The 25,022-nt window shown below is 39.6% G+C and overlaps 3 protein-coding genes across 3 annotated transcripts; 1 reads left to right on the forward strand and 2 right to left on the reverse strand.

The window, feature by feature from the left end:
- Positions 1-657: 657 nt before the first annotated feature.
- On the forward strand, positions 658-5,790 carry C922_02389 (hypothetical protein; the record flags this gene model as incomplete). The annotated part of the gene is made up of 1 exon (XM_008817988.1): positions 658-5,790. The coding sequence occupies one exon, from the start codon at positions 658-660 to the stop codon at positions 5,788-5,790; it is 5,133 nt and encodes a 1,710-aa protein (XP_008816210.1).
- Positions 5,791-7,872: 2,082 nt separating this feature from the next.
- Positions 7,873-9,286, reverse strand: C922_02390 (hypothetical protein; the record flags this gene model as incomplete). The annotated part of the gene is made up of 2 exons (XM_008817989.1): positions 7,873-8,193; positions 8,411-9,286. 2 exons carry the CDS (start codon positions 9,284-9,286, stop codon positions 7,873-7,875), a joined length of 1,197 nt encoding a protein of 398 aa, XP_008816211.1.
- A 1,635-nt stretch (positions 9,287-10,921) lies between these two features.
- On the reverse strand, positions 10,922-19,736 carry C922_02391 (hypothetical protein; the record flags this gene model as incomplete). The annotated part of the gene is made up of 3 exons (XM_008817990.1): positions 10,922-11,308; positions 11,602-18,746; positions 18,917-19,736. 3 exons carry the CDS (start codon positions 19,734-19,736, stop codon positions 10,922-10,924), a joined length of 8,352 nt encoding a protein of 2,783 aa, XP_008816212.1.
- Between the last annotated feature and the right edge of the window lie 5,286 nt (positions 19,737-25,022).

Below are 25,022 nucleotides of genomic sequence, written 5' to 3' on the forward strand. Positions count from 1 at the left end.
AAAAAAAAGGCGAAAAAGAGAGAAGAAGAAAAAAAAAAGGCTTTATATCAATGAAACAACTGAATAAATTACTTCTTTTTAATTGTGAGTTACATTTAAAAAAGAAAAAAAGGACAAGAAAAAAGAGCAAATTAGTATAAGCATGCACAAATTGGCACTTCATATTAAGTAGACCTGCACGCAAGCAGTAAAAATTTTATTTTTTTTATTTTTCATTTTTGTTTTCTTTTTCTTTTCTATTTTAGTTTGTCAATTTCTTATTTTCCCTAAATATACATGCTCTATTTTGACGTTCTTTATTTTTGCCCCTTACCCCGCTTCTTGTGCCCTAGTTTTCTTTTTTTTTTTTTTCATAAGATGTATTTGTGTTTTTTGGTAATTCTGTAATATTCATATAGTTATTTGTTATTCATTTGTATTTTTCTAAGTTCTTTCTTTAATATTATAACTTTTTTTTTTTAATATTATTATTACTTTTTTTTTTAATATTATTACTTCTTTTTTTTTTAATATTATTACTTCTTTTTTTAATATTATTAATTCTTTCTTTAATATTATTACTTCTTTCTTTAATATCATTACTTCTTTCTTCTTTTTATTTTTCTGCCCCGAATACCCCCACCGTTATTAATTACTGCACGGCAAAGGGTCGAAAAAATGAACGGCATTACTTATTACGATACAAAAGATAACAACTCAAGTGACAACATGCATGATGATTTTTTAAACTACCCCAATTTTAAAAAATTCATTGACAGGAATAATAATAGTGATCATGAAAATTTCGAGGAGTCGAGAAAGTACATACACCGAGAAATAACGAAAACACTTAATGCGAATTCGGTGAAGGTATGCAGAAATATTGATGAGCGAATTTTGCCAGGAAGTAAGACTAATAAATTCTGCTTAAAAAGTATGGAAAATCAGAGTAACAAAAAGAACTTTTCCTATAGTCGTAAAAATGACTCTGACATCAAGGACAGTAGGAGCCTGAACAAGTTTGCACATTGCAGTAGTAATAGCAGTAGCGGTAGGAGGAACAACGAAGAGAGTGGCCTTAGAGATCAAACAGGGCAAAGCGGGAAGAGCAGTATTGGCCACTCAACCAACTGCAGAAGTATGAAAAATCTTGGCCATGCAAGAAATCACAGTGGAGTGAACAGTGTGAGCTATCCCAACAACGCCAGCAATCCAGGCAGCATCAGTGTGAACCATTTTGGTCATTTGAACCATCCCAGGAGCATGAACAGCCACCGTGCAGAGAGTTCAAAAGGGAATCTCGAAACAGATCCTCCTCCATCATCGCAATTTTTTCATGGCAACTATTCGAACGAGTTAAGTGATAATAATAACCAACATCAGCGTCCGATTAACTATTTGAAGAAAAGCGAAATGAACAATGAAGATATGGATCGAATAAACGAAGCATTATTATTAAAAGAAAAACAAAATTTAGTAAAACATGAATTTTTCTTGTCTCAACAAAGAAGTAACACTCCTCTCGAACAGGGAGATAACGAAGTCACACGAAATTTAGATAATTTTATGTTTTCAAATGAGGATAAGTTAGGTTATGTGCGAAGTAGCAGTATGAATAGCCATCCGTACGATTTAGTGAAAAGCAGTGACACTATGGAGGACGTTAAATTTAGTGCTTTTACCTCCAACGAGTTTGGCAGCATGGGAAGCAAGCCCCCCGGTTTGCTTCCTACAAAGGGGGAGGATATAAAGAAGAAAAAAGCAAAGGAAAAGGAAAGGGGCAAAGAAGAATTGAAGCATAAGGAAGGAGAAGAAAGGAAGGAGAGCGAAAAAGCGAAAGAGGGAGAAAAGACGAAAGACGACGAAAAGGCGAATGAAGGCGACAATGCAAAAGTAAACGAAAAGGGGAAAAAAGGAGAACATGAAAAGGTAAAAAAGGGTGAACAGGAAAAGACAAAAAAGGGAGAGTATGAAAACATAAGAAAAAGTGAACATGAAAACATTGCACATTTTATTAAGCAGAAAATTTTGGAAAATGCGAAAATGGAAAGGGGGTCATCTGGCGACCATTTCAAGGGTAGTGGATTTTTCCCCAACTCACATGCCAACAGTGCTGGGGTTGCCCTTGACAGCAACAGCAACAACAGCAGTACTAGCATGAACATTGGTCCCGTAGGTGGCGGCATGCACAATGGAATCTTGAGTGGCATCCACCATGGCAACCACCCGCATAGATACGAAGTAAAAAACCACATACCCGGGTTCCAGAGAAGAATGAGCGTAAAAAAGGACGCGGACAACTTTCGCCTATTGGAAAACGACCCAAACAAGTTCAAAAAGTACAATCACCTGAAAGACAACTTTCACCTGAATAACAGCCGGAGACACTTCTACCCAAACGTGGACCAAAGAAAAAATAACTCGGAGATGTTCCTAACCACCGATATTAATGACAAGGTGTATGAAAATAATATAATGTATGATGATTATTTTACCATTGAAAATATGGAAACTTGTGAAGAAAAAAAGGAGTTTTTTAAGAATGAGGGATATAGCAACAAAATGAAGAGAGAAGGCTCGTTCGAATTTCGCATGCACCCAAATTTTGGCACCAAGGAATTAATGACAAACAAAAAAAAATATTTTCATTTTGCTGAAAATAGGGATTTAGCTTCCAGCACGAACTACATGAAGAACCATTATTACAATGAAAGTAATATGAACGAGTTTTCCCTCGATGAGGTTGCTAGTCCGTATATTTTTCCTCGTAAGGACTATCTAGGCAACAACTTTAATGACGAAGTTTTAGGCATGGATGTGCATATGGAGAAAATGGAATACACTTCTTCCCTTTTAGGAGGAAGGGCAGGAGACCGATATTCTCCCCATGGCGCAAGGTTACCAAACGGTGTCATTGTCGCGCCACCCCTGATGTACCACAATTGCAACGGGTATGCAGGTGGCCAAAACAACCACAGTGCAGGTACCCATGCTGATTTTGAAAGTGGATCGACGCATGCAGATTTTGGAAATACTTCAGTCCAGGGGAATGTAGGAAGCACGACGGTGCATACCGATAACAATGGGCAGGAGGAAGAAAACGAGACGATCAGTACCCTGGTGAATGAATTTACGCTAAAAAGGGAAGAAAATTATTATCAAAATAGGAGCGAGATGAGACGCGCAAATGAGATGAATAAAACCAAGAGCGTTAACATCGCTGATGTAAGCATCGTTTTTAACTCGAACAGCTGTAGCCTCAGTAATGGGAATGACACGGACATGAACAATAACAGTAATGTTAGTACTAGCATTATCCCGGGAAAAGCCGCCAAGCGTTCGAATCCAAGCATGTTCAGCACATACGATATGGTTTCTCTAAAAGATGGCATTCCCAACGGCGTGCATGGGGGGCACATTAGCGGCAGCGTTGGTGAGAGTGGTATCCGCGGGAATAATCACCAGCAGACTGAAAAGAACAGGATCTGGAACGGGGTGGATAACGGAATCGATAATGGAATGGAAAACGGAATAGAAAAAGGAATCGAGAAAGTAATCGAGAACGTAATCGAGAATGGAATCGAAAACGGAATCGAGAACGAGAATGAAGAGTCTGTCATAAAATTATTTTTCGGAAACCTTGCCCCGATCACCACGGAAAAGGATATGCATAACCTCTTCAGTAATTTTGGCAAGTGCGACTCTTTGATCATATTAAAAGATAGGAGGAGCAAGTCCAGGGGCTCGGGATTCGTCACCTTTTATAATATGCAGGAAGCAGTCAACGCGATCAAAAATTTAAATAATAAAATTATTTTGTCGGGGGCTCACAAACCGCTGGAAGTTCGATTCCCTGAGAATAAAGAAGAGAAAAAACTAAGAACCAAACTGTTAAATGCGGCAAAATGGAAAGGCAAGAAAATTGCCCCCAGTGGATGTTTGCCGATAAGTACGGAGGATATATTAAATCAGAGCACTTTACATCTGAATAATGGCCCAGGAGGAAGCCCCGGGGGGAATCACCACGTCCCTTTTCTAAACCCGATGGAAACATCCTCGTACTTTTTAACGGAGAATGACGGTGATTTGTATGACATTAAGGAAACCGTCAGCTTTGGTTTCACGAGTGGGGATATGATGGAGCGCGCGAATGCGAACCATTATGCCTGTTCAGAGGACTTTTCCGAACTCATAAACGCACCTAGCGAAACAACCAACAACACGGTGCTTACAGATTATGTCAATCGAGTAGAAGAAAGCAGCAACATGTGCAGTAGTAGCCGACAGAATTCGTACAAAAAGGGGCAGGACAATTTCCCTGATGATATGAGCAATATGAGTTTGTCCAAGCAGAAGAAGGAGTACATGCAGTTTCTGCCCAATTTTCTATTAGATAATAACCCCCATGGAGATGTAGCATCGAATTCGTTTCAATCGCTTGATGAGACTCTTGACAACATCCCAAAAATTTCTATTAATTCAGATATGGAAGAGGTAAACGTGCGTTCGAATGGATTTCCAGGAGCATTAGAGGTGAATGGGGGGTTGGGTAGCAAGGTGGTCCACGAAGTAGTGCATGATAAGGTGCCTAGCCTGTGGAGCGAGTCGAGCACCATGGAAGAGGACACCACTTGTCGTCATGATAGCATTGGTTCCGCGAAAAGTTTCCGCAAGGGGGACGTCCAGAACGCAAGTGTTGCGAAGGGGAGTAATTTCAGCGCAAACGGCTTCATGGAGGATAGCTTCTCCGCATGTGTCTTCTCCAGGAGTGGCTTCCCCTCCAGCAATTTCCCCCCGAGCAGCTTCAACTCTAGCGGGGGAGTTATTGACGAGAGGGACGAGGCCAATTCGTACTTCTCCAGCTTCTGTCACGCCTTCCCAGTACAGAGTAGTAACATAATAGAACACCCAAACAACACGTTTTTCTCCTACCTGAACAAAGACAAAAGTTTGGCAAACCATAACAAGGGAAAGAAAGAAGTCTCCCATCACAAGATGGACTTTTGTGGGAAGGGAGGAAATTTCCCTGGAATAAACGAGTTGGAAGAAATAAACCACTTTCGGCAGCTGACTGAATCGAAAGAGGTGAGCGAGGCGTATCAACGGGGAAGGGGCGAAAGTGACATGTGCAATGTGTTGTTGCGTGGATCAGGAGAGATAACGGAGGTAGGAAAGGAGGAGAATCTTCTGAGCGCCATTTATCAAGGCAACAAAGGCATGGCCTCTCCGCCGATGAATGATGATGGGTATAATAACATGAACGTACATTATCTAGGATTCGATTTGTCCCGCCTGATACAGATAAATGAAGACATATTGTTACCCCGGAAGGAGGATATGAAGAGCAGCAATCAGAACAGCAACAACAGAAACAGCGACAAAACCAATTCCAATGTGGGTTTTACTAGCCACGAAGTGAAGGATGCTGCCCACCTAAATGGAAAGGAATTAATGGCAAGTGATTTTTATCAACACGGGGGAAGGAGGACCAGCAGTAGTAGTAGCAGTAGTAATGATGGTAACCACATGAACAAACTCAACGTTGGGCATGCGCATGGAACCATGGATCTACTAAATGATGACTTGTTTGGTAATAAGAATTTTGACGTAAATGATAACTTAAGCGATGAAATGCTACAAAATTTAATAAGCCTTTATGCACAAAATAAATCCTCCATGATCACTTCCCACATGTTCAGCTACTTTAATAATGTCTTGTGCGAGATAAACAGTGCCCTGGACATTTTTAACAAGTTCAGTATCAAGACGTCGATGAAGAATATAGCGGAGGAGGAGAGTCTTCCTGAGTGACGAAGTGGGGAAGTGTATACAGTCGGTGAAGGGGCGAAGCGGTACAACTGCGTAGCGGGTGATGATGACTCCCCGATTCACACCCCCAGGAATCATTTATTTTTTTCTTTATTTTTTACTCCAAGATGAGAAATTATAAGTAAACTGATATACACGTGCACATATGCATACAATGTGTACGTGTGTTGTGTGTGTTTGTGTATGTTTGTGTATGTTCTTCAACGCATGGGCGCTGATAGGCAAGAGGAAGACGCTGGGAGTTCCTGGGACAAACCCACACGTCAGCATATTATCTCCCTCTCCTTCGCCTCGTTTTTCATTTTTGTATGATGGGAATGATACTTTGTGATGGCTAAACAGGACGCATGCACCAAACGGCTGTTCTGATTTTGCAAAAAAAACAAAAAGCAAACAAGGAACAAGAATTAACTGATAAATCTGTACTCACATTCAAAAGTATACATAGACGCACATGCCATGTATACAAAGGTGTACCATGTGAGTAATTTAAAAAAAAAACAAATAAATGATGACACCTGCTTCTTAACCATATGGGGATGATTCTATACAAGTGCGCACGATATTTCACCAAGAAGTTGATCAAAACTTCGGTTCTCAGCATATGCGCGTTAAATGGAAAAGTGTTACAAAAAATAGAAAAAAAAAAAAAATAATAAAATAAAATAACATTTTTTTATACCACACTTTACTGGAAAGTGTAATTTCTTTTGTTTTTTTTCTTCATCTGTGCGTGACCCCAACTGCTCACACTGGAACGCATTTATGTACCAAGGCAATTTTCAGAAATCTCCTTTTACATGTTTTTTCTTATTTATGTGTTTATCACCATTTGCATCTAAAAACGTGCATACAGTGGAGATGCTTATGCATAAGCTCAAGTGATCCACTCTTCCCTTGATGACGTTACTGCTGAAGGTTAATGTATTTCAGCGAATGAAACACAAGCGGGAGTAAGATAAAACAGAAGAAAAAAAGAACAGGAGAGGACGATAGGACAACAGAATCATAGGGAGACGGGTGACACAAGAGAGTTATATAATACTGAAGGAATGTAATCCCACTGTTTTTTTTTTTTTTTTTTTTTACCTTTCCAAACTCTTTACGCCATAGGCATGCATATACACACACATAAATAGCACACTTAATGCTTTATTTGTAAAGACAGAAAAAACATGCCTTCTGCGTTCAATGAGAGAGAAAAAGAAACAAAAAAAATCACAAAGAATGACAGAGTTTGATATTAAACAGATAAGAGAAGTTTCTTCTCATTTCATAACAGCAAATTATGAGACTTACACATTTGTTTGAATGATTACATAAATTAGGATGCACTCTCTTCAGCGATCATTTTTTTATTTTTCCTCATTTTTTTCTTATTCCCGATTTGATTTATCATTTTATTCCTTATTCTATTCATTATTTTATTTCATTCTATCAAATTCTTTGCCCTGTGGAAGTGGGGTTAATTACAACATACTGCCGTGTCATCTACATTTTTCTGTTATTCAGTCACTCAGTTATTTCATTTCGCTCTTTTCTCTCTTTTCGCTTTTTTTACTTTTTTGGCTCCTTTTCACCTATTTTTTTCCTTAATTTTACCCCAAACTTGTAATATAAAATTGTTGAAATATACATTGTGCCATTTTTGGTTTAAAGGAGATCGGCCACACGGCGGAAAGCATAATCGCATGCATGCACTGTGTGTATCCATATTCAGCCATGGGCGTTTAAACCTGGGCTGTTCTCACATGCACAGAATGTACGTGTGTATGCCGGGGTGATCTGTTCATTTGTAAATTTAGGAAAGGGAAAAAGTCTCGATGCTGTCCTTTCAAAGGGGTGAACAAAAGTTTTTTTTTTTTTTTTTTTAAGTGTTTTGCACAGCAGGTGCATCTAATGAGTCAAAGTCCGAGCAAATGTAGATATAAACGGTTTTAAGAAAAGAAAAAAAAAAAAGTCAAACGGAGTCAAATGGGGCGAAACTACAGATGGAAAATCCACACTACGCATCCTCCTCTGTATATGGCTCAGCGCGGTGGACTGCCACCAGAAAGTGCACAGCTATCCCTCCTTCATATCGCAGAGGTAGATAATTGAAGAGTGAAATATCGTGAAGACAAATGATAATTTATCAATTTTTTCGGACGCCTTTAAGTTATCTATATACATGTGCAAGTGAATGGAGTGGCTAATTATGTTTTGTATTTGACCAAACGAAATTGCTGCCACGAGAATTGAAATCAGGCTGTCACTGTTAATGTCGTAAATTGCTAAGTTTTGTCTCTTCAGGTTCTCATTTGTGCATGAAATGATTTCGCATATTATTTTGCTGATGTTATCTAGGATGTATATTTTGTCGATTGGGTTGTTGCACTTTTCAATCTGCGGAGGAGGGGCACACACGGGAGTAATCGTGAAGGTGCGCAAATGGTGCAATTATATAATTGCGCATGCGCAGGATGTACAAACGATGCAGCAAATGAACATGCAGAGAGTGGTGTACACAGGTCGGCGTCTCAAGCGTTGAAATATGCACCGTCTCATATTTATCTGCTCGCTCGTTCGTTCATTTATTTTTTGCCGGCCCGGTGTTCCTAACCTGCTTGACGTGAAAGGCAGTCGTTTCCACTTGGAATAGGCTGATGCTTCCTAGATTTAACTTCTTTAAGAATCCGCTAATGTCCTTCCTCAGGTAATTCATTTTTTCTTGAACCCTGTGTTCTATTTGTTGGCAATTTTTAGTTAGCTCTTTCCATATAATGTTATACAGATAGGAATAGATATACTTGATTAGTGGCATCTTTATGTCACTTTTAAAGGTCTTCTCATTTGCGTTGCTTTGTAATTTCAGTGTGTCCTCTACCATATTGATGATTTTTTTTCCAATACAGTTTTCGAACCCCTTGACGATAATGTACGAGTGGGAAAATTGCAAAAGTTGTGTGTATAGAAATTCGCGGCAGTTTCCGTTTTTGTTAAAAAATTGCGTTACCTCGTGTTTGCATTTCATCGCATTCGGTTGCCCCCCCGCGGGATTACTGAACTGGTGATTCACCTGCCCATCGGCCTGTCCATCGGCTGGCCCATCTTCATCATTAATATAACTGACGCGTGCACTATCGTCGTATCCTCCTCCCAATGGAATGTTAATAAAAATAATTTTCAAAAATCTATAATTGGCATTCGTTTCTATTTTCAAAATTTCGCAGATCCTATTCTCCTCAAATCCGTACCCTGTGCAAACATACTTCGCGTCCATTTCGATGGACTGCCCGGCCAAATTTATGTATACATTTTTTAAGTGGCTCTTGCAGCATATATGTCTTTTCATAAAATCTATATCTATGCGGATATTTACCAGGGTGTTTGCTTCGGGGAGTAGAATTATGTGCGTCCTACTGGACAAGTTCTCATGGAAGGGTTTATACTTGCTCCCCAGGATGCTCAGCACGGGGTGAACTCTAGTGGGTTCCATTTGGGTGGCCTTTTCCTCAGGTGAGGCTGCTTCGTGGCAGCAGGCGGGTATTCGGAGGTATTAGCGCTTTTAATCAGGTATTGCTACGACGGTATTGGGGGGTTTATGCACGTATTCTGGCTTTATGCGGCTTTATTCTGTTTTACTCAGCTTAACTGAGCTTTGCGTCACCTTGCATGGTGCCCTGTCTGGTGAGTAACACTTCAGCAGGGGGCGTCACTTTCACAGGGTGGCTCTCCCATGCACGGGGGTAACCTCTCACTTGACTCGAACTGAATTTCATTTGGAGTAACTCTATGACGACATCGGCTGGGGGCACTGGCCCACGGGAGTCTACTACCATCTGAGGCTTATCCTTCCGTAATGCGCGCGGTGGAAAAGTACTCACACGTTAAGGCAATCAATTTGGGCAACTACGTTTCTGCATTCTCTTTTCTGCGTAGCATTTACCTTCTGTGTAACTTCGCTATATTGGAAATATTGGCACTATGGGCTATGTTGGCCATATTGACGATATTTTTTTCTTTCCATCCTCTGGAACCCCCCCCGCTTGAGTGCACGGTGAACGCAAGGGAAAAAACGGCGTGAATTTTTTAGATGGACTACTGAATTTTTTTAAATAAAAAAGGAGCCTTCAATGACGTGTGACTCGCCCTGGTGGAACCAAATAAAATTGGTTGCTTTACTTCATGTCACCATTTAAAATAAGCTTTCCCCCGTTGCAATTTCAAATTAGCGCAGTCATTTTTGCAAAAACGGCAACAGAAAAAAAAAAAGGAAAAAAGAGGAAAAAAAGAGTTACCCAGCTCCTGGGTGTCATTTTTTTTTCTAACTCAGAGTGCATTTATTCGTCGTTCGGAAAGCAGCGCAAAATGGTTAAAATGGTCCACTTGCGTATCATTCGTGGTGGACATTTTGCCAAGCGTCGCCACTCCATACCACACCACATTTTGTTCTTTTTTGTGGGGGTAAGCTTGTCATTCTTTTCCCTGCTAAACAGCCATCTCCTCCTCTCCCCTACTTTATGCATCACCATTCCATATATGCGCTTTGCGCAGTTGAACGGAAGACATCCTTATCGCACTTACAAACGAGCTGGTTAATCGCACGTATAAAACCCTTCTTAAACGCAAAGGCGCGAAGACGTGTATGAGAGAATTTAACAAAAAAGCATTTTGGAGCCTTTATTTATATAAAGTTTTCTTTTATGCCCTCTGCGTCTGCATGCCCAGCGAGATATGTTAGAAACATACGCTAGTTCCTGGGCTTTGAAAACACAGGCAAAGGTAAGAGTTACAAAAAAATTAAAAAATGAAAGAATGGGGAAATAATAAAAAAAAAGGAACCATAGATATGCAATTTAGAAGAATACAACGATGGAATATCAACAGAATGATATACACATTAATTATAAAAAAAAAAAATCAATACTTTTATATACATGTAATATATATAACGTGAAAATATTAACTGCTTAACGTTAGAGCAAAAAAAAAGGAGAAAAAAATCCGCATGTGGCGGAGCGTCGATTTAATTATACTATATATATATGTGTAGGTAGGGGGCCCCTTTTTTTCTTTTTTTTTTTCGTTACGGTGGATTTTCGCGCGTTGGGTGACCTCGCGCTGCCGACACTCAGTAGGATGTGTTGTAGGCCTGCAAATCGAGGGAGTGGATAATCTGCCTCTGAATTTCGAGGGACTGGGTTGACGGCAGAACGTTGTTTAAAATCTCCATACTGAACAATCGAAGGTAAGGAATAAGGGATGAGACACCAATGGAATTCTGGGTGTATTCTATGTGGTACTTAATGGACTGCTCCTTTCTCTTCTTCTCGTTATTTAACACATCTTCAATTTTTACGTTCGTCGAGGAGCTGATGTTTCTGTATATATTAAACAACTTCGGGATGGAATTCATTAAAATGTCATTCAGGCAAATGATGATGGCCGTTTTCAGAAGCTCATAATACTTGTCGTCAATGTTGAGTGTTGGGAAGGAGTCGTTATTCTCACTTGGGATCTACAATGCGAAGAGCGAGGGAAGAATAAGAGGGGGAAAATATAAAGAGTGAGCGCTTTCCTTGCGAGTATATCGGTTCAAACGTACACATTTGGCACCACATCGGGAAATGAAAAAAAAAATGTAAAATATATCATAAAATGTAGAGGGAGGCGATTACGTGGTTGCCACACGCATAAATAAAAGCATACCAGGTTGGTAACCCCCCCCCGGCGGTATGCACAAATGAACGAATCATGCATGTATGGAGCAGCGGATCGAGGGATATACACCTCATGGGAGATGATTATTACCTTTTTCGTTTCGCCCAGGCAATCGTCTCTGTTCGAGTCCACTTGGGTAGGGCCATTATTATTGTTTACATCGGGGGCGTTTTCAAACATGCCATCTGCGAAATCGTTTTGCGTTTCTTGCTTGTTCTTGTGCTGATAGTTGTAGAGCGAGCTGTGTCTGGAATTTTCGGGGCTGGAGTTGTAAAAGTGGGTTAAGTTGTTGGAGTTTATTTGTCCCTGCTCGGACGTGTTGTTCAGGTTTCCCCCCATGAAATTTCCACCGATCAAATTTCCACTGCTTGGGCTGCTGCCGCTCAGGCCGATACCGAGGCCGCCTAGTCCTCCCACCTGTGCCTGCCTGCGAATCTGTTGGATAGCCTCGATGCTCAATTTGTACGCCTCCTTAACACCGCGCCTTATAACTGAGTAAGCCTTCCTATACCCATTAATTTTAATTCGAAAGCACTTGTTCGCTTCGTCATATATGAGCCCTTCGACAAATTTGCATTTGTGTACCTCTTTGTTTATTCGGATGTCTCTTTCCTCAACAGTTTCGTTCAGGAGTCCGCTAAAATTGAAGGACTTAGTCTCCCCATCGAAGTTGTACGTTTTGTATAGGTCTTCTTTTCCATGTTCATAGTTCTCGTCTCCTGGGTAAGCCATATTATTTGAATAAGAAAAGCACAAGTTTTCGTCGATGTTGGTAGATATCAATTTATTTAGCAGCTCTACTTCGGTCAGCGCTTTACTGTTCTGTGCATGCGTGTCGTAGTCGTTATGGGTGACATTTTTTCCGTACGGCTCCTCACGTGTGAACTGTTCGCCGAACGTGGTTGATATTTTGTGTAGATTGTTGTTACCCTCGCCAGCGCCCCTTGCATTTCCGCTTCCGATGCCACTTCCAATGCCGCTGCCGTTGTTTGGGCCGTTTGGGCCATCGTCGCTGTCCAGTCCAGCAAAGCTCACATTTCCCGTCTTGTTCCCATCATCGCTGTTAATGCCAGTTTTTATCAAATTTATGCTTGGACTCACATGGCTGCTAGAACTGTTGCTCTTGCCATTTTTATAATCTTCTGATTTGTTCAAATCACTTTTGCCGTCCTCCCCCTTCACGTAATAATCCTGACTACTGTTAATATTTTCCACTTCGTATATATGTGTTGGGGAATAGTTGGCTGGGTTTCCACCGCTGTTGCTTATGGCGCTATTGCTACAGGACACATTATGTCCGTTTGCTTTCTTCAATTCGCTATTTTTTTTCTCTTTGAGCAATGCCTCTGCTCCGGCTAAGGTTGCCGCAGCTCCTGTGCCTTCGTTTAACAAGTGCATTAAACTCGAATCCGTCATCATGGACATTATCCCATTTTCATTCTTGGATGGGCAGTAATTTCCTCCGAGCCTCTTTTCACCATTGCACTTATTAGTCTTTCCATTCGGGGTCGTTTTATCATCCTCGAAATTGGCAACGTTTTCGTCGTAGCTTACGCCGTTCGTGCTGCTGTTGTTCCTTATCTCCTTCTTACCTCGACTGAAGTTTCCTGAGCAGATTTCACCGCAAGCTCCACTGCAACCTCCGCCGGAAATTGTGCTTCCCCCAATTGCGGTGCACATTCCTGTGCAGACTGCACCACAAACTGCACTGCAACTACTTTTGGTTGCGCACGCGCCACCACTTCCGGCTACGACTCCAGTTTCGTTCGACTTCTTATCCCAAAGGTAGTCATAAATGTTGGAGGTAACGAATCCAAGGTTGTTGTTTCCCTTTTCGCCAAAGGCACCACTTACCATGCCTGTTACAACACCTCGTGGGTCTCCACCGGGAAGGAGATCCTTATCGTTATTACCACTGCCCATGGTACATAAGGACATGGTTTTCTTTTTTAAACTCTCCTCCATAGTGGGAACAGCGGACTCATGTGCAAAATTTCCTTTTTCCTCTTTAAGCAGTCCATTACTGTTGGTATTTTTTACATTATATTTGTAGTTGCTAGACATACTTGAGCTTTTCTGAGGATAGCATTTCCCTTTGTTTGTTTCTAAGATGCGGTTACGAAACTCGGCAGCTAATTTGTATGCTTGGTACACGCCTCTCGTTCGAACTCCAAAAGATTTCCTGAACCCGCAGACACTGACGGTCCAGTAATTTCTTCTTTTGTCAAAGAACATTCCTTGCAGCTTTGGCAAGCTCGCGGCTTGATTTAGAATTTCACTTTTGGGCAATCTCACATTTATGTTGTTGTCAATAAGGCAATCTAGCTTCTCATTGCTTTTGTTAATGGATCTATTCTCCATGTTGGAAGCGTACTTTTCATAATTGCGCAGGCCTCCCCCTCTGCCGTTATGATTATTACTATTGCTATTATTATGGGTCAAGTCCGTGTTCATGGTGGTACTAGTCGTAGTAGTATTACTACCTGCAGTCGCATTATCGGCATTATTTCTAACATATTCTAGCATAGTGGCAAGGTCTGCTCCTGCTACAACTCCTTGGTGTTCCTTCAACAAATTTAGGTGACTACTATTCGCGTTGTTGCCATTCATCACTATGTCACTATTGGAGTCGATGCCATTCCCTCCTAGAAAATTCGAGTCATAATTCGCTTCGTTTTTTATTCCCCTTCCCCTCAAGGTGAAGTTGGTGCTCCTAGTCGCGGTTGCCGTGCCATCCTCCTGATAAGCATTGCTGTGGTTGTTGTTCGTGTCGGAGGTGCTGTTATAATCATATTCATTCGTTAGACTTCCCTTCTTCTGCATCTCCGATCCGGAGTAGTCCATTTTGTAACTTCCATCTTCGTCATTCAAGAGGTGGTCATTACTTCCGTTAAGTAGGTGGCTATTTTCATGGAGGTCAAAATATGTTTTGCTGTCCAGGAGTCTCTTTCGTACAGTACCATTGTTGCTATTTCGGTTTGCATCATTCCGTTCGTGGCTGTTTCTGCCATTTGCACTGTTGATGTTACTTTGGTTGTCATCGTCACTTTCCGTGTTATCGCTCCCTGCAGCAGAATTGTGTGCGTTGTCTCCAATACCATGTTTTCCCTTTCCGATGATTCGTTTGCTACCCTTTCTCCTCTTCCTCGTCTTCTCATTTTCATTATCAATACAATTGCCCTGACTCATGTGGTTAAAAAATTCGCTATTCTGCATAAACAGCAAGTCGCCTTTCGCATTGCCCTTCCGATCGGTTAGATTTGGTGCGTACTTATGGGCGTGAAGCAGCGCCGCATCATTGTTCCCCTTTATGTCGTTCCCATTCTGAGAAGAGTGAAGAACCTCATCGTTGGATAACTCCAGCTTTATTAACTTCCCTGGGTCTGTATAGGGCAGATTGTTACTGTCACTTCCGCTGCTCATCATGATGAATTTTCTTTTCTCAGCCATCTTTCCTCCATTTAGAAAATGCTGCCTATAAACTGAATCCTCCTCCTCAGCATCGTCATAATGTTCAATGCCCGTATTGCCACTACCACTGTTCTTTTCCTTTCGCATGGAAACCAGCATATCACTTATCTTACTGAGGTAGTTACTATTCACCTGGGTATAGTCCCCGAAATTTAGGTGGCCCTTATCTTTACCATAATAATCTACACTTTTCCTTTGGTTGGCTTGAATCAGATCTGCCCCGGCACCACCTTCATCGTCATCTTCATCCTCCTCATTGTTATCTTCATTCAGGTGATTCTCACTGGTGGTGTTGTCAAATTCAAAATTGTTAATGAAGTCTCGAATGGACTCAGAAAAATCCTCCTTATTTTCGTCAAAGTTGTTTGATTTTTTAATTTGAAGAAAATACTCACAGCATTTTTTATAGGACAGAATAACATCGTTATTATAGTCACATGGATTGAAGAAGCTGATTCGAAGGTTTTTATTTATGTCTTTAAAGAACACAACCCACTTTTTCATTTTCTCTTCCCAAATTATTCCTTTTACCCAGGGTTTCAAGTTGTAGGCTACCCTGGTCTGCTCGCAGGTGTTACTGGTTGGTAATTTCTTACTGTAGTCGAAGTAGTTCAATTCTTTGAAGGTGTCGTCTAGCTGGGCGTGGTTCCTTTCGTCCTGGACAAAGTCGGCAATGTTGTGAGGGCCTTGGTTGGCGTCCGCTTTGGTGGTGCCATCCGTTTGGTTATCTTCACCTGTCTGTTTGTTACCATCCGTTTCGCCATTTTCATCTGTCTGCTTGTTGACGTCCATCTGGTTATTCGCCTCCACTTGGCTATTAGCCTCCGTCTGCTCCTCCGCTCCAGTTTGGCCCTCCCCATCACCGCGATCAGCACCACCGTCAAGCTGTTCGCCACCCTTTTCTGCATGTTCTGCTGCGTCGTTTTCCTCTCCCTTTCGTTTATTCAAATACTCCACGGCATCCTGGAACGCCCTGCATATTCCCCCTTCGAATGAGTACCTCTTCCTTTCCTCATCTTTGTAGTTCACCACAAAGCAGAGGGTTTGCAGGTCATACGAAATTTCTTCAATTGGAGGGAACTTCTTCAATTCAGTGCTTAAGTAAAAAGAAAATGAATTCATTCTCATCTTTGAGCAGTAGTTATAACCAATTTCTACGCCCTCTTTGTTCTTTACGTAGACATGCTTTGTAATTTCGTTTCCGCTTTCGTCCCATAATTTGCATACCCACATATTTCTTTGTTCGTTCCACTGTATGCCTTTTTTCCATGGGTAAAACATGAGAGCAATTTCGTTACATTCGATGTTTTGCTTTGTTTTTTCTTCCTCCACTTGGTCTGTTCTTTTTTCCTCCTCTTGGTTTGTTTTTTCTTCCTCCAGTTGGTTTCTTTCCGTTGAGTTATCCTCCTTCTGCGTTGTTGTTATGGCATCCTTTGGCGTAATGTTGTTCTCTTCATTTTGGTCGGTTAAATTTTCCACATTTTTCTCTGGGCATTCCCCTTCCGTCTTTTGTGTATCCTGATCTGGGGAGTTTTCTCCATCCGATTTTCCCTCCTTCTGAATAACTACGTTTGCCTCTTCGTCACTGCTTGGCTTATTCGTTACGACGTCTCCATTCCTGCTCGTATGATAAGTAGCAATATCATCCGGAGAAACGTGCACGTGGTTTTCACTTTCGAAATGATTTAGAGGAGTGGTATCGTCCCCCCGTTCCGCGTCACCATTCATCGCATCATCGTCTTGTTCGTCCTTCACTGTGATATAATCGTCATAATTGATAGACTCTTCCAAGTTCCTTTTGATTAAACTTTGCAGTTCATTCATGGTGGAAGCACCATAACTGCTCTGTTCATTTTCCCTGTTCGCATTCGTTACGTTTTCAGTCGCTTTATCCCCCACAGAGGCAGCACTCATATTCAGTAAAGTGTTAATTCGTTTAATAATTTTCTCATGATTTTCAGCATTATTATAATTACTATTACTATTGTTATTGCTATTATTATTATTATTCTTGTTCATCATTTTTTTTATCATTCTGTTAAAGTGGAGCAGATTTTCGTAATTTAAATGTGGATTCATTTTGTGCTTTTTTCCTACTTCATTTTGGAAATTCTCCTCATCATTGTTGGCACGTCCTCGTGCTTCTGTTTCTCTGTCTCTGTGGAAAAATTGGCCAAAGGCGTGGTTTTCCTCCCCCCGGTTGCTAAGCTCGTTTTCGTCGCTGTGGCTTCCCTCCTCTCCGGTATCCTCACCATAGTGTCGTGATTCACTTGACACATGTTTGTCTTCCCTCGGTTGGTCACTTTCGTCCAAATTTATGGAGGAGTCTAATCCTCCACCCTTTCCGTTGTTCAATTTTAAGAAGGCCTCAAGAATTTGCGGATTCGTTATGCCTTCACTGGTACTCCCTTGAAAGGGATTATTCTTCTTACTACTACTACATGCGTTATTCACGTTGTGGCTATTATTGCTATAGTCGACATTATTGTTTATCGCTTCATACTCCTGGTTTTTCATTAGATGGTTCCATTTGACTACTCCTACTGTCCTTTTTTCATTTTCCTCCTCATCCAACGTATGATTGACCGTGTTGCTATCACTGTCGATGGATTTCTTATTCAATTTTCCATGTTTAAGTACGTTGTTCAAAAGGTGATAAGAATTTTGGTCTTCCTCGTTTATAAGGCTCGTGTTCAGAAGGTGCAATATCTTGGCATTGTTGTCATCACTGTGTTTTTTCATACTACTCAAGTAGGCCAAACTTGATTGTGCGTTGCTGTTTTTGCCTCGTATATTACTACAACTACTACTATTGTTTGTAAGAATATTTTTATGACTGTCAAAAACGTTTCCAATAATTTCATCGTCCTCTACGAGGGGAAAACTGGAGGCATTCACTGCTGCGTAACTTGATTCGTTGTACAAGTCGGGCTTGAAATGAGTACTACTGCTATCATTCCCACTGTTGTTGTTACTTGCTCCATATGCACGGGGGGCTAAGCCTTTGAGACCCTCCAATAAATCATTATCCTCATCATTTTCAATCGCGCTGTTCGCGGAGTTTATCTGCTTTGCGGCACTGTTAAGGTAATGAAAATCGTTACTCAAAAACGATGTTTCATTTTTGTAAAAACTGTTATATTCATTTGGGTGAGTGTTTTTGTCCGAACGAGGATTCCCTACATCCGAATCTGGTAGTCCCACTTTCTGCTTCTTTTCAGAAAGGTATTCACTGTACGTGTTATTACTGTACTCTCCTCCAACGAAATGTTTACTACCCCCGTTGTATCTATCATTTTCTGGATGAGAAATTAGCCCATTCATTTCTTCACTGTCAATGGGGGTCGTTAATAGCTTGTTCGCTAGTTTAAACAGTTTATTTGTTTTTTCTTTACGTTGTGCGAAGGACGAAGAAACAACGCCACCTTGTTCGCTCAGTTCATTTTCTAACCCAATTAGTCCTTTCATACTCTCGCCTTTGAACATTTTTGCAATTTGGCCGGCGCTGGCACTCTGGCTGACACTGTGGCTGGCACTCTGGCTGCCATCCTGGTTGACATTTTTACACATTTCGTCCTGATTGCAGACGGTCAACTTGTTGATGCACTGAACGGCCATTTCGTACGCGTTATTGTATCCATAAATGTCTACTGGGAATTTGTTGACAAGGACCTTGTTGTCGTAGTCATACGTGACTACCCACTCCTTTTGTATGGAGTCGTATGACAGATACTTGAAGATCAGTTTGTTTTTCCCTTGGATATCTGAAGAGAGGTGGAGAGATAAGGAGAGAAATGTGTAACCATATAAGGGACGTCACGCATACATAACGGGGGTGCAACTACAGGCTGGTACAACTACAGGCTGATGCAACTACACACTGGTGCAACAACATGCTCGCACAACAGAGTGGCGGGGGGCCCACTTCGTGTACCTTTAAATCCATTTGGTATTTGCGAATTGATGTTCAGAAGATTCAGGTGGGACGTTTTCGATTCGCCTTGCTGCTTCTTCAAGTGACCCAAATTGGCCGTTTCGAAATTTTTCCTGTGTTGTATGGCTAGTCTCCTGGCCTCCTCGAACCCATACTTATAAACAGGAAAGTATCTATTGATGCACCTTCCATTAATACAAATGCCGGATAGCCATCTGTTCTGTGACTTGTCAAATCGAACACCAACTACGTGAGGTAATTTTTCTGCCATTTTGGCATAATTATTCTCATTATTATTGGATAAATGCTTGGCCCGATTACAATTCGTTTTGCTCGAAGCATTTGCACGGGGGTTGTAGCTCTTCCCTTTATCTCCCCTAAGTGAGTTGTTACTTCCATTATGCTCCATTTTTATTTCATTTTTTATGTTCAAAATTTCTTCGTTTTGCGCCCGGTGGTTTCTTATTTTAATTCTTTTTTCATTGTCACTTGAATCTTTTAAGTTGTTACTATCATCAAAGAAGTCATTTTTTTTATTCTCATGCGATATGAGCGCATTTACACTGAGGTCATTCATCATTGGGTTGTTTCCCACCCTTTGGTTGTGGTTATACATGTCATGATATTTTCTCTGCTCCTTTGTTTTACTCCTCCCTGACGTTTCAAATCCGTCTGACGCTTCATCTCCTTTTAGAAAACTCATTTCACCTTTGGACTCTTCGCTGTTTAAGTCATTACTGTAATCGCTGTTATAATACAACGAATTCATAGTTTTCTTTCTTCTCGCTCTGACTGGTCTTTTACTTAAATCTTTCTTCATTTTTTTCTTTTTTTTTTTTATTTCTTCCCTGGTTTGCTTATCTAACGGTTAGTTCGAGTCTTCTCTCTAGCGATGTATCAAAGGCGTTGTCTAATGATCTAGTGATTCACCGCCCTACGGATTCTCCACTTCGTCGATTTATGTAAACGTCATAATATAGAAGCTGACGCAGGGAAACCAAGAACGTGGATGGTCGTGCTGTGTCTAGCTGTGCGGTTATCTATGGGTCTGTCTAGGGCGGGTTGCCTTTGCTCCCGTCTGCGTCTCCACGAACGTGTCTTTCCACGTATATGTGTATGTAGGAAAAAAACGCAGGGAATTACGCGCAGGCAGAGCAATTCGGCCTCCGGAGTTACAAAAAAGATTCAAGAATTACGAAACAGATGGTGATATATGCAGAAGAATAGGAAGAAAAAATTACATAAATGCGATAAAAAAACAAAAAAAAAAAAAGACTTAAATTAAACACTATTACTACTGCGGCATTATATATATACAAATGTATGTACTTATGCACGATGGGCAATAGTTTTTTGAAAGACTATAAAAAAGACTGCAAAAAAAAAAAAAAAAAAGACCAAAGAAATAGGGGTATGTGGGAGGCGCTATAAAAACGAACTATGTGAGGAACCACAAAAAGATCTAGAAAAGGAGGACTGAAAAAGGGAACTACAAAAAGCTCAAAAACAAGTGAAAAAGGAGGTACAAAAAGGACTACAAAAAAGACTACAAAAAGAACCCTAAAAGGAACTATAAACAAACTGTAAAAAAAACTTACATATGAATTATAAAAAACGATAAAAAGGACTATAAAAAATACTATAAAAAAAAAAATAAAAAAAGTTATAAAGGGGACAATAAAAAAAAGTTAGAAAAAGAACAATAAAAAAATAGGAAAAAATTGAAAAAAAAGCCGTAAAAAGGTGATAAAAATATATATATAAAAACTGCTCTTAAAATTGTATAGAATGGGTTACAAAAATATGAAACATGTAGTAAAATAATACCTCTGCCAATGAATTTATTAAATAAAGAGAAAAAAAAGAGGAAAACATACGGACGCAAAAAATAAAAAATGTTGTAAAAATATTTGTACGATGTATCCACATATGCTGTAGGCATATATATATATGCGCACCGGGGGTGGCAAATAAGGACGCATATATATAAACCAACATGTACATAACCGAGAGGGCGCAATGGAACAAATGTAGATGAAAATAAATTACAATTCTTGCTGTACTAGATTATTCTACATGTCATATTATATACCGTGTGACGTATTATGCCATGCACCGTATAGTATGCGCTAAGCGATAAATTTAAACGAGAAACGCTAAGTGTTATGCATGGAAACGTTCAATCAACGAGGGCTTAACTACATGTACATAGATTATGCCCACATTGCACTGGCGTATGCTTAGGTTATATGCCTACATCTGATCGCATCTGCATCTGTATAGTGCAGGTATATGTATATATACGCGAACAGGCAAATAGGAAAATGCGCAAACACGTTTGTGTTTCTCTAGGGACACAAATTTCATTTCGTGAATCCTCCTCGTGGTCTGTATTAAACGCTACTCCAAATGTAAAATTGGGTAAAGCGACGGTAAAAAATAGGTGAAAAAAAAAGGATAAGGAAAAAAAAGGGTAAAAGAAATGCAAATAAAACGCAAAAAAAAGGGGATAAAAAAATGGGTAAATAAATATGCAAAAAGGAGATAAAAAAAAACAGGTAGAAGTAAATAAAAGAGTTCAATCCAATTCAGTTCACTTTATCTTAGTTTAGTTTACATAAAGTAGCAAAAAAAGAATGTATACATAATATATATTATATATATACACGAATAATAGTCGCGAATGGAATATAAAATGATAAGTAAAATTGTATCTTTAATACATGCCACATTCATAAGAATAAAATGAGATATAAAATAATTCTCTAAAATTTAAAAAGGTAATAAATAAATAATACATCTAAAAAAAAAGCTCGATTTAATTAATATTACTTTTTTTTTTAATTAATTTTTTCAAATTTAGAATGAATTTTTTTTAATTTAATAAAATGAAAAAATGAGCAAAGCAATTTTAAATGTATAGAATAGAATTTTTTTTATAATTAATCTAAAAAATCTATTACATGTATAAACGGGACAACAACTATTTCCTCTTCATCTCGCATGAAGTTAGTGCAGTATACCATTCGTTTCCTTCAATGGCAGTGTAGGTGTTGCAATGGTACGATATACATATAGGTATGGGTAAAGTGTCGGCATAGGGATATGCAAGGAGTAGGTAAAGAATAAGATGCGAATATGTATACAATTTAATGCAAGGTATACAGTGCAAGGCAGTATTATAATGTAATAAGTTATACGGCAACCACGTGGTGCAGAGGGTAACCGTCTCAAGCGTATATACGCAAACGCTTATGCGCATATGTTACCACGTACGGCAGCAACGCCGTACATACAAGGGCGGGGGAGATTCGTCATGCAATGTAACCACGTATGGTAGAAAGGCATATACATCTATATATATAAATATATATAAAAATACATATATATACATATTTATTCATATATACATCCATACGCACCTACTTATGTGCCCATATTGCCCCTTATTTACAGGACCACGCGTGAGTGTACAAGATATACATGCAGTTTTTGCTTACAATGTTGGGTATGTTTTGTACAGCTTATTTCGCGGCATGTATTTTTATACATATATAAATACACAAAAAAAAAGGGGAGAAGAAAAAAAAAAAGTAACGCGTTGCTTGTACGGTATTTTATACAACACTGTGTTGTTTTATATATTCATTTGTTTATTTTTGTATAACGCGTCATATAGATGCGAACGTGGCGAGCGGTGGGTGAAGAAATTAAAAAAAACGATGGAAACAACAACGCATAGTGTTGTAAACGTACATGTATCCCTACTTTATATGTATATGTTTATGCAGACGTGCAATATGCGCACTTTATATATGTACGTATGTAACTACAAAGCGGTAAGTGCACAGAGGGTGTACGCAAAAAAAAAAAAAAAAGTCTTAATCTTAAATGAACGATAATTTGGACACTTAAAACTGGTGCGAAGAATAACGTATATATACGTACAGGAAAAGAGAAACAAATAAATGAAAAAGCAAAGAAATAAACGGAAAACAAGTAAAGAAACAAACGAACAAATGATGCATAAATGCAATACATACATAATAGCATATATGACATACATAACATATATTTATAATATATGCATACAATACATGCGCATTCTTCTGAATCTCCCGCTTAAATGAATTTTTCAAATTTTCCTCTTTTTAATACTCTTGCGAACATATTAAAAAAAAAAATAAATAAAATAAAAGTATATAAAATAAATAAAAATAAAGTAAAATACACTTAATTTACTTTGCTTTAATTTGTTTAATTCGTTTTAATTTAGCAAAAAGGGATTTCCCCTTTTTTTTTTCTTTTTTCGTTTATTTTCTCTTTTTTTACAAAACATGAATTTATAAGATAAATTTTTAAAGTGAAGAAATTAACTGAGAGTATATGTAATGCCACAAATGATGCATTCAGTTGAGCATATACACACGAGTACACATACGTGTCGATTGTGCGTATGTATCAATATGAAGATGTATACACAACACGTATGGGCTTCACACTCATAGATGGATTTAATCTGCCGGTTCAATTTATCCTGTGGACAACGTAGGCATAGGTAATCCTCAATTCACCTCGGTGTGAGGAGCGCGAATGGCTTTACCCACGTGTAGGTTATGTATATATGCACAAATTCATACAGGTGTATATTCGTCTATGTACAAATTTATAAATTCAAGAATCCACAGTTGTACTCTTTTTGTATGTGCGTGCCATATGCATACACGCTGTACATCTGCACACCGAGATGAATAAAAAAAAAGAAAAAAAAAAAGACCATGGGTTGCACGCCGCATGTACCCGTTTATACGCAGGGACATATGAGCATGGGCATGTTCACCACTACAGTGCGGTAATAATGAAACAAAACATGCACTACGAGTTGTATACTAGCCCAATTCATTAGCACATATGTTGTACATATTGTGCATGAAATGAGATATACTTCCACATGCACAGACGCGTTTGCGCTCATTTGTATGCACATGGCATCGAACACGTCGCCACTTGCGGTTTGGTAAACGCTTCCACGCTTAACGTAACATAGAATGAAAGTGGCCTTGAGATCTGCTGCTACATGTACTGCGTGAAGGAGGAGATACACATACACAAACGAGTGACAAGAAAAGGCGGTGTGCGAAAAAGTGTAGGTGTGGCATATGCTTATAGAAACTATTAGTACATGTATGCGAAGCATCAGAGCTGATGGTAGAGGAGGCGGGGACGCTTCGGGTACGTGTACTAATGTAAGCACATACTACTAATGCGCAAGAATGTCACTACACGCTATGCAGTTACGCGTTGATGCGAGAACGCATATGTATAGGCGGCTGCTCATATGTAGCAAAGGTTGCCTTACCGTATACACAGAGGTACGTACGTGCGAATACCTATGCAGGTACATGTACTTGTATGTACGCACGTGTACATGTTCTCACGCGTAGGCGCATTTGCGTATATCACATATCGATGCTTGTGAGGAAGTTACGGATAAGCATATGCGTAGAAACCTGAACAAGTAAGTATGAAAGGAAAGCACAAGGGTTTTCAAAAAAAAGAAAAGAAAAAAAAAGAACATGTACAGATGTTCACGGTATGGTACTCTTACATATGCTTTGTATACATAAGCCACGAAGGCACGGGCGAACGTAAGAGCGAGCGTAAACACATACGTTTTATCTACGGTCGCGTATACAACGTGCAGAATTTTTTTTTTTTTGCAATAAATGATCTCTTCGGTACGCGTATTAAATCAAAGATACAGTAAATTGGTGAGAGTTCATTTATGCCGTTCAGTCGTGCACAATGCTCTTTTTTATCAACTTGCAATCTAGCACGTATGCACAAGTAGATGGAGATGCACTTATGTACAAGGACATGCATAACATATAAGTATTTGTGAATAAGTATTCATATATACATCGGCATAAACATATGTACACGATTATATACATGCACAGTCAACTTTTACATGAAAAAAAGTACCACTTGTGGTGGGAGGAGTATGTAAAGGAAAGGGAGCTGTGCCCGCCGCCTGGCTGGTTCTCACTGGCTGTATTAGTATACCAATTGTGATCTTGAAGTTGTTTATGAATCTTTTTTTTTT

The sequence above is a fragment of the Plasmodium inui genome, assembly GCF_000524495.1.
Source record: "Plasmodium inui San Antonio 1 unplaced genomic scaffold supercont1.8, whole genome shotgun sequence".
Taxonomy (NCBI): domain Eukaryota; phylum Apicomplexa; class Aconoidasida; order Haemosporida; family Plasmodiidae; genus Plasmodium; species Plasmodium inui.